Source organism: Wasmannia auropunctata, unplaced genomic scaffold (assembly GCF_000956235.1).
Source record: "Wasmannia auropunctata unplaced genomic scaffold, wasmannia.A_1.0 LD336069.1, whole genome shotgun sequence".
Taxonomy (NCBI): domain Eukaryota; kingdom Metazoa; phylum Arthropoda; class Insecta; order Hymenoptera; family Formicidae; genus Wasmannia; species Wasmannia auropunctata.
The window spans coordinates 1,023,773-1,034,772 of record NW_012026821.1 but is presented as its reverse complement, the minus strand read 5'-3'; the positions used below and the strand labels follow the sequence as shown (position 1 = coordinate 1,034,772).

General features: G+C 31.7%; 1 protein-coding gene across 8 annotated transcripts; it reads left to right on the top strand.

Moving 5' to 3' along the window:
• The first annotated feature begins 139 nt into the window (after positions 1 to 139).
• On the top strand, positions 140 to 10,560 carry LOC105450035 (glutaminase kidney isoform, mitochondrial). Of its 8 annotated transcripts, XM_011689615.1 has the most exons (13): positions 140 to 231; positions 635 to 702; positions 1,876 to 1,970; positions 3,846 to 3,881; positions 4,321 to 4,420; positions 4,509 to 4,654; positions 4,928 to 5,301; positions 5,481 to 5,761; positions 6,099 to 6,275; positions 6,557 to 6,717; positions 7,057 to 7,182; positions 7,372 to 7,512; positions 7,720 to 10,560. In XM_011689615.1, exons 2-13 carry the CDS (start codon positions 643 to 645, stop codon positions 7,892 to 7,894), a joined length of 1,872 nt encoding a protein of 623 aa, XP_011687917.1. In that variant the 5' UTR covers positions 140 to 231; positions 635 to 642; the 3' UTR covers positions 7,895 to 10,560. The 8 variants fall into 8 exon arrangements, with proteins under 8 accessions (XP_011687917.1, XP_011687921.1, XP_011687915.1 ...); XM_011689613.1 differs by having other exon boundaries at positions 152 to 702; XM_011689618.1 differs by lacking the exons at positions 140 to 231; positions 635 to 702 and adding an exon at positions 3,688 to 3,775 and having other exon boundaries at positions 1,885 to 1,970.
• Positions 10,561 to 11,000: the final 440 nt, after the last annotated feature.

Below are 11,000 nucleotides of genomic sequence, written 5' to 3'. Positions count from 1 at the left end.
ACATCGACACTGTTTCGCGGTTTTGTTTCCTGCGGGATAATTCGTGCCAGTTATATGTCGACTGAACCCGTGACATATTCCGGATTATCTATAGCGAAATTTTGTAGCAACCTTAAATCGCGCATGTCCCGCCGGCCGGCCTTCCCTACCTTCTGTACGACCCTCGGTGCAGTAGACGCTGGCCTCCGGGACGTCGAGGGTCGTCTTCCGCCGGCGACATCGTTGTCGCAGGTAAAATTGCGACGGATGAATCAATTAACGAACGATAATAATCGAGAATTTATTAAGCGATTTTTGAAACGTAGGAAAAATTACTAAAGTGAATCAAATAGTGCAGGAATGAGTGGGCATCTTGCGTTTTAAAGTGTGAAATGGTGACATTTACTCGTTCGCGATATCGATCAGAAAAATTTGAGCCTTCAAAAAAGATTTTGTTTGGCAAAATATTTAATGTATGAGATTTAGACTGCAAATTGAAACATCTTGCTTTTACGGAATAGATCGTTAATTGTTTTCGTATCATTTATGACTTTCTAAATTATGATAAATTAATTGTTATTTAGTGTTATCGAATAAATTCATAGAAAGTTATCAGTGAGAAGGGTTTTAACACTGAGTGTTGTTGTAATGCAAGGTGTCAGGATGCTGAAGCTCGTGAGAATCGGGGCAAATGGGGTCAGAAGACTACATTCCACCAGCAGGGTAAGCATATAAAAAATAAGAAAGATTTAGAGGAGTCGTTAAATGACAGAAATTCTCAAGAATGAAAATTGCAACATTCTGCAAATGAGATAGTAGGGGAAATATTAAACATGGCGTTTACGGAAGTATTACGCAATAATAGAACACATCTAAAACTCGATATTAGCTCGTTTATTTAACTGTATTAGAACTGTTCATTATATTGTGATTCAGATGCATACTCTTAGGATATATAAAGTAAGAAAGACTACTGATTCTCGACAATTGCAGCCACGTGGGCGGCGGCAATGGCCTATATCGGTGACAAAAATACTTTGACACGTTATAGCTCGCATATGTCTGTTATACCAACGAGACGCTCGAATTAGACTATTACAGTTACTAGTGCTCAGTAAATCGCCGATAATTACTAAAAGTAATATAATTAATACATGGTCCATATTACAATTATTCGACTGATCGTCTTATATAATTTATATTTTTAATTATAAGCTCATTATAATATCACGTGGTGTACTAATAAGCATCTATTTAAATTATATCTTGAAAAATCTAATAATTGTCTTGTAAAAATTATGAGAATCTTATTTATTTATTTATTTATCTACTGCAATTGTTAAGAGATATCCGGATTTTATTATTAACGAAACATTTGTATCACTGCGCAAGATATATTAGAAGCTTATAACTAAGTATTGATTACATAACAAGACGCGCGACAAGAGTGACCTTTCAGAGACGAATCTCGCTCTTTAATCTAGCCGGGCTTTCAATTTTCATTACGCCAGTGTGTATGCCATGCAATCCTACTGATCCGAATTAAAATACACGTGGTAGGCTTCCGCTTAGAATACTATGATGTTGATTCATCGAAGGATCAATACAGAGCTGCCTAGCAACCAGTATGATCCCTCTCAACGCGACCATCTCAAAATGCTCGAGTCAGAAACTGTTCCAAATAATTTTTTTGTTGATAATAAGAAAACTGTTGTAATCTCCTAGCGATAGATATATATTTTAACATGTATATAGAAAGCTTTATTAGAAAGTTCAAATTTGATGAAGAAATAAGTAACCTATCAAATTAAATGCGCAATTTCACTTATTTCTTAAATATAATTATAAAATTTTCTTTTCTAATTGCCATCGAACGGAACATCTACAATTTTACAGAAACGTGCTGTACCGGCATCTACGAGATTCGGGAAAGCAAAATATCTGGAAGCCGCTTTTGAAGCTGCAGCAAAATTAGAACATTCTCAAACACGGTAGGAAATTATTTCCTTAAATTATTAGTTTAATTGTCACGAAGAATTGAATAAAAATATGAAAAAATTTAACAGACTGATAATTATTTCTATGAGCTATTTTTCCAGTATTCATATTTTTTTCATATAAACATGTAACGTAAGAATTTTTTTCAATCTTTTTAATCGCGTATCGCACGACCGCCTGTAGAAACATAAACGTAACGTAACACTGAAACGCGCAATTTGAACACAGACGAATGCGCGGACGGATAAGTGTAATAACTTGCAAACGATGTACGTAGAATTTTCTATAGGAGGCATAGTGATCGTCGTAGCAATAAATTTTTATGCGATATCGTCTGTGTGTTCGTGTGTGTATATACACCGCAATCTATTGACCCATTGCAATTGATTAGGTCGAGTGTTGTTATTGTCATTTAAGCCCGTTCAGTAACATGCGATCTCTTAGATCGTGATTTCATCTGTCGCAGAAAAACTGAAGCAGAAGAATCTCTCGAGATCGCAAAATATGTTATAAACCGTAAAATAATTTCAAAATGAATTTTCTGTGGTGACATTAGCCGTGTTTCTTTCATTCGGAATTATTAAAATCAGAACAATGGACGATTTTGAATTTAGTGGTCAATACATCGACACGATTGATGATTTCAAAGAACTACCAAGAAAAGCGTTTCGGTAAGATTATCTTTTTCTTAAGCGTGTCTAATCAATATTATTATTATTCAATATTTATTCAATTAGAATTTCGAAGCTTTACCTATATATATATATATATATTTTTATATATATATATCTATATATATGTAGTTATATAGCTATATAACTTATTGAACATTATATTTTTATAAAAACAATTTAAAAAGCTATCTAGACAAAATAAAAAACAGCAAAAGACAAAATTAAAAACGTAATCTCAGATTTTATAGAAAAGTAAATTCATGATTTTACGAGATAAATGTTTCCAATATTTTTTTTTTATTTTTTAAATGTAGTTTAATAATAAATTTTATTAAACATTGTATAAATATTTAGTATTTTATTTATTGTATAATTTAATCAATTTTAAGCACCTATAATAAATCCCAAACATAAATTCTCTTTCGATCAGCTGAGAGATTCTTTAGTCCTGTCAGCCTTTCCTTACACAGAGCTTCCTGCTCCAGCTCTAATCAACTCTAATATGCTAAGCAATTATTTGTTACCGGTTTCTGTTTGTTGCAATTGTTCGTCATCGAATGCAAATTGCATGTAGCTTCTCGCTCCCAAGATGTCACCTGCTCCAATCTGACGTAAATGGAGATACTATTTTGAGATGTATTTTTTCACTCTGTGGGGGGTAAACGAAGGTTAAAAACTTGTTTCTTTTTTCTTTTTCGAATGTTATAAGAACCCCAGGTACTGTCTGCGACGAAGTAATTGCAACCAGTCGACAAGACGGTTCTTTAGATTTTGCGCAAGAAGTCAATTACATTCAATAGAGTCTTGTGAATTTTTTTTAATTGTGTTATATGAAAAAAGCTAGTAACCTAATCGTGTTTTGTGATATGCTGCAACGCACTGAAAAATATTGTGTTTTTTAATTTTAACAATAAAGTTTACAAAATTGAAATAAAACAGTTCCAAAGCACGACAATCACTATGCCTTACATCGAGTCAATCGATTGCGATTCCAAAGAAAACTCTAATAATCTTCAGTTGGCTAATCTTTCCGAAGATTACGCAATTAAATCGAAAATCGCGTGTTCGATCTGGGTAGAGAAGAAAAATGATCAGTCCACCCGGATGTTGGCGCGCTTTCTTAGGTAACAGTCGCATTAACAATTATTATTATCATCGCTAATGCAAAATCGTTTGTCTTGCTTTTCGTTACAGCGAATACAGTTTCATTCATGACAGCCACTATATGTAGTGAGTACTATGCGCTACATTAATGCACGTCGTGATATGAATAGCTCGTTAACAGCACATTATTTAATATTCCGTGCCCATTTCGTTGATTATATAATTTCATTAAAGATAATCATTTTCATGTTTAACTTTATGTTTATTGCGCATTGAAGTAATAAATTTTATTATTCTGCTTATAACATTTAATGCATGGTGAGTTATATTTTTACGTTTATAAGTAAGATTTGTAAATAAAAAGTGGGATGCGTTTATTTTAGTTTTAATTTTTAAACAATAGAATGGCTTAAATATGATAGTAATCTAGTAGTCTTTTGATGTATATGGTTTTGTCATCTATGATTAAAATATAGAAAAATAGTGAGAAAAATTATCTGTTGATTATATTAGCACATTGTTTATAAATGCGTTATTCACCATTATTTAATAATTAATTTTACAGCACTCGAGATCAAGATCAAGCAACAAACGCCGAAGATGTTTTATTTGATATGTTCAAGAAGGAAGAGACTGGTCTTGTATCAGTGGGGGAGTTTTTAGCTGTATGTTTTATACATTTTCATAGAGATATATTATGAAATAATTATTAAACAATAAAAATTGACACATTTATATATTAATTTATTTAAGGCGTTAAGGATAACCGGCTTGCGGAAGAATGATCCTCGACTTCAGGAATTTTCAGACAATCTTAAGAAAGAGCATGCTAAGAATAGCGATCGCACTAAAGCTATATCACATGAAACGCAGAAACTAGATAGAGAACAATTCAGAAGGTGAGGTCTATGATTTAAATAATGATTTATATATATATTTTTTTATTATTTATATTATATTAAATATTATACTAAATATCATAATTTTTTTTTACGTTTAAATATTTGTGAATTTTTATTTTATTCTGAAATATATTTTTTCGAATTGTAAATTTTAAACATAATTAATATGTTATTTAAATATTAAAAGAGAAAAGCCTAATTTATAAATATCTAACAAGATGTAAGATGAACATGACACTATCTCTAATGCGTTGCTTTTTCTTTTTTCAGAATCATAAATCCCAATATCGTTCTGATCTCACGAGCGTTCAGGCATCAGTTCATAATTCCCGATTGGTCGGGTTTTACAAAGCACATAGAGGATTTTTATTGGAAATGCAAGACGAATACCGAGGGCAAGGTCGCCTCCTATATACCACAGTTAGCCAGGATGAATCCGGAATATTGGGGCGTATCCGTGTGCACCATCGACGGTCAACGATTTAGCATTGGCGATACCTCAATACCGTTCACCCTTCAAAGTTGCAGTAAACCTTTGACCTATGCGATAGCCTTGGACAGGCTGGGTCAGGAAATGGTGCATCAATACGTTGGTCAAGAGCCGTCCGGTAGAAATTTCAACGAACTCGTGCTCGATTATAGTAGTGAGTATTGATTAACTAATGCAATCTGAATAATAATAAAAAATATTAAATAAATTTAATTAAAAAATAGAGAAAAATTAAAAATTAAAATAAAGTAATATTTGATATTTTGCTACATTTTCAAAATTTTTACTTATACTTATACGATCAATTTCTGATAAAAATGGATATCTTTATAGAGAAACCACACAATCCAATGATTAACGCCGGCGCGATATTGGTTTGCTCACTTCTGAAAACGTTAGTCAAGCCGGACATGGGTCTAGCAGAGAAATTCGATTTTGCCATGAATTATTTTAAAAGATTGGCCGGCGGTGAGAATCTCGGCTTTAACAATGCTGTTTTTCTGTCGGAGCGAGAGGCGGCCGATCGAAATTACGCTTTAGGATTTTACATGAGGGAGCACAAATGTTACCCGGAAAAGACGAATCTGCAGGAAGTTATGGATTTTTATTTTCAGGTAAATATTTCTTCAGTGTGTAATTATTGAAGTTATTTAAACAAAGCATTGCAAGAGCTTTTTTTCAATTATTATGAATAAAAATTGAGATTTTTTAAAAATATTTTATGAGTATATACACGAAAATATAATTTTCTATATCTTTTTATAGAACAATCTCCTTTATATAAATTTTTAAATATGACATTTTAATTATTTTATTAATATAATTCGCGGTATATGTCTTTAAATTTCACGTGCCTACAATACTGAGGCATCAGAATAAACCACTTCTATTTCTATTTCGGTAACTTGTGCATACGCAACGCTCTGACAATAAATTTTATTTTTAATTAAGTGCTGCGCCATGGAAGCGAATTGCGAGACGATGGCAATAATGGCAGCCACCCTAGCAAATGGCGGAATTTGTCCGATTACTGAAGAGAAGGTCCTAAAACCAGACAGCGTCCGCGATGTTCTGAGTCTTATGCACAGCTGCGGCATGTACGATTATAGCGGTCAATTCGCGTTCAAAGTGAGTTAGAAATGCACGTGTAATTTTGGGAATTTAACTAATAAATGGTTTAAAGAGCATACAAGATTAAAAGATTCATATTTTTCGGATACATAAGTAACAATTGTGGCTTAATATAATTATTATAATTTAGTATAAAAATTTGTGCTTTATTATATAAGTTGATTAATATGCTTTGCAACTTATAGCACGGATAATTTATTTATTGTACGATGTTAATAATATCGACGTAAAACTTTAATAGAAATCAATGCTATATCGAAGAACATTATATATTCTAGGTTGGTATACCGGCGAAATCCGGTGTATCAGGAAGCCTTCTTGTGGTAATTCCAAATGTCATGGGAATTTGCACGTGGTCGCCACCCTTGGATCCGCTTGGCAATTCCTGTCGTGGTGTACAATTCTGCGAGGAGCTCGTGCGCGAATTTAATTTCCACAGGTGACGATACAGTTCATCAAAAATCATTATTTATCTTGAAAAGCAAAGGAAGTTAATTAGCAGTTATGAAAAATTATTTCAAGCCTTTACATTATTTTTCTTAATTAAGTGTTTGACTTAATTAAGACAAATTTAAATGTACTGTCTATATGTTTTATCATTAAAAAATACTTTTTTTCAATTTGTCTCAATTTTCTGTTTTTTTGTAATTTACATCAAGCGTTACACAAACTGGAACTTTTGTAATTTACATCAAGCGTTACACAAACTGGAACTCAACTTCTTTTTTTTCGTTCTGTCTATTTTGTGTTGCTCAGTTATTTCACATTATGACTACAGGTACGATAATCTAAAGCACGCAACGAATAAGAGAGATCCTAGACGGCACAAATACGAAACGAAAGGCCTCTCGATCGTTAATCTTCTGTTCAGTGCTGCCAGTGGTGACGTCACAGCGATGAGAAGGTGAGATACTCTTTTAAAAACCTGTTTAATAAAGATGAACGCGTGCGTCTCATTTTTTTGTCATATGACATTTTTGTATTTGAGAGAGTTTACACGAAGTATCAACGTGAAGTTTAACAGAGGCGAAAAGCAATATATTAGATTACAGTCGTATTAATTTTGATTATTATCGAACGCTCGTAATTTCAGACATCGATTGAGTGGGATGGATATGACACTGTCAGATTACGACGGCAGAACCGCGTTGCACTTGGCCGCCAGCGAAGGTCATCTAGATTGCGTCGAGTTTCTGATCGAGCATTGCGGAGTCCCACATGATCCCAAGGACAGGTATGATTTGAGTGTTGTTTCAAAAGTTATTTTAACAATTTAGTATTCTGGCAGCAAATTTTTCGCCATTATTATAAATAATTGGTCTGTTTCAAAGCTGTACATTTTTTATTTTTACGTTCGGAATAGAAAAGAAATTGCATATGTTTGCTTTGGCAAACTATTATTTTTTTCATTCAACTGAATTTAAAAATATTGTATTTTGAGATGGGGCAAACGACCGGTGGACGAAGCCGAGACTTTCGGGCACATGCAGGTAGTGGAATATTTGAACAACTACGCTCTCGTTCGTAAGACCGAGCTAGAAAACAAACAGAATGAGAGCATTAATGAAGACAACGACTCGTGTCGTAAACCACCGGAAACAGCGGTGCAATCGTGAATGATAAATGACGATGATGAATTTACGTCCAAAACTGGAGTGAGTCGAGGGTGAGGGTGGGAACAAGGACTTATGTGAAAGCCTCAAACTTATGTTGAATACAGAAAGAAACGAGATACAACGTATCGATCGTAATAATAACAGAACGAGGTCTCAAAAAAATACGTTTTTATTCTATATAATACGAATACTTTTTAACATTACTATTTGAATGATACAACACGTACAGATTATGTATAATATAGAATTATTCTATATAACTTATTTATATGTATAATAATTATTTTCAATTAGTGAATATATATTTTTGTTTCAACAACTTTAATATAAAAAAATTTACATCAGCCTTAAACGGACAATAACGGAGAACAATAATTATATTATTTTTTGAACACGTGACCTCGTTCCACTTACGCGCGATAGAGTTATCTCAGTATTGAGCAACCTCAGATTAAAACTAACTGTGATTAATGTTACGTATGCGTCTTTTTTTCATGATTTAGTTTAGTATTAGAAGACCGTGAAACTCTATCATCATTTCATTAATTTATACATTACTTCTACCTCGTATCCTTCACTATTGATTATTATGTATTGACCCTTTAAGGTATGCTTCGATTTTTTTCGCATTTGAAAAATTTCTAATTTACATATCAGATCAATAAAAGTACAATTAGATTATTAAAATACAAACCAAATGTTATCCGGTTCTTTAGAAATTGAATTTCTAAAGAATCTAAAGGTTCTTCAGAAATTGAATTTCTATGGAAAGAATTGAAATAGTTTTAGTTTAATCTTTAGCAAAATATTCTTTATGTAATTATTTATAGCTCATTAATAGATCACAACGGATTGCATACTTTATATCTCAATTATACATGTACATGAGTACATGAACAATTCTTAAAAATGTTTTAATTGTATTATTTATTACGTGCGACAGAGCAGGAATAAATTTTCATGTTTTTTGATGTAAGAGTGAGTCTGCCTTAAAAGTGAAAAAAGGATAGCTGTTTCGGAAATAAACGTTTGAGATCGATTTGTTGATAATAATGATGTTGCGACGAGACAGCGAAATACATAATCAGAAAAATGCTTACGTTTGAAATAAGAATTATGTAAATTGAAAAATCTAAATAAGTATATAGTACACGTTAATGTTAATACACGTAAAGTATTTATAAGAAACGTTTTATTCAATAATTCCGTTTTTTACTTTCTAATTTCTCTTTCTCTCATATTTTTAAATCTGTTTAATTTAAATAATATGAAAACAATAATTTTTAAGATATTGAAGATACATCGTCCCGACACAGTGGCGCTTATTATTCCTCTATTTAATTGTAGAAATAGTAATGCATTTTTCTACAATGGCGCATAAATAGATGGATAACGAGCCAATCGGAAAATACAGATGTTATCTCGTGGAAATTCTCCGTAACAAATCGCGCGTGAATCGTCCGTTAAACATATCTTTCTGAATGTGTTTTCCGTAGTAGTTTTAGAGATTCTTCGACGATATGGAATGTATATCCGTCTTAGAAAAGAATGTCTACTATTTCGCAAGTTAATATGAGCGAAACGTCAATAGGAGCGAAATTTTTGAAAAATATTACTTTACATAATATTTTAATCCATATAATATTTTATAAACAATGTCTCCTATTTTTTAACTATGTTCTTAAAACAATTTACGTTTATGTTAAAACTATAATTATATGTATCCTTTGTAATTACTTTATCATTTATATTATTTGAAAAAGAACAGATAATCTGCGCAGATAATTTTTATGTCATTGACAGTGAAAGAATTAGGCATTGACGTGATAGACGGAATACTATATTATAGTCTATCTCTTCCAAATAATATGTCGACTATGATACATAGAATAGTATATATGTTGTTTCCATATAGATAAATAGTTAAACGGATAACGCCAATTCCGAGTGCAATTATGTAATTATTTGTCAGTGTATGAGCGAGTACTCGGTACCGCCATACTGTTGTTATTGCGCTATTATAAATGTGCCGACAGATGCAAAAAGGCTGGAAAAGTCAATTTTTCGCAAATGCGTTAACTAACAATTAAGATTGACGCTAATGTAGCGATGTATATGCTACGTATATTAGACGACTATTTTCGAATGAATTAATTAGGATCGCTTTACGTAGAGGAAAACCTGATCTTATATTTTGATGAAATGAACAAAAGATGTGACAATAACATTATTATACGTACGTGAGAACGTAATCGTTTTATGTGAGAGGTGGATATATGATTCCGTAACTTTTTGTTAATAAAAAAATAGAATTTATATAAGATAAAACTGTTTATAATCCATATTAAGAGACGTATAATTTTTTTACATGATCTATTCGTGAGAATTAATTGCAGTATTAGTAGACATGCGACAGTAAGACATGTATTTTATGACGAAACCTTTACGTACTTTTCTATGAAGTCATATTAACATATGTGCATGATATTATGCTGTGGTTTTTAATTGAACAATTATTAAGAGATTCAACAATCTCAAATTCCCTACCTTTAAAAAGACGTTATTTGTAGTTAGTAAATACTTTGTATAATTTTTCCATCCAGACCAAGTATTTGCATCCACCTCTGTACTTGTTCTGTCTATGAAATAAAGTATCAAATACAAAACATGGTTTGTCTTTATTTTGATTACTACATTTATATTTTTAATATTAATAATTTTAGATAAATATTAACGACAGTTGTTAAATTTAATCTGTAAATATTAAATGTCTCGACGATTTATGAATATTTATAATGCGTAATCCACAATTGTTAAAAATTATAATTCCATTTGACGTTATATACACAGTGAAAATGTAAAAGTTTGCAAATAATTGGGTATATAACCAAATACAAATACATTATGCATTTATATTTAATTGTAAGATGTTAAATTCTAATCTTTGATATATTTATTATTTAATAACGAATGTATCGATCGAATGATCATAAAATACACAGAAATGCATGAATCGTCGTGATAATAACGGATAGATCGTCAAATAAACATTAAACGTTTCCTGCTTTCGTGGCGTAATATCTTTACGAAGAATATAGAATGCGTG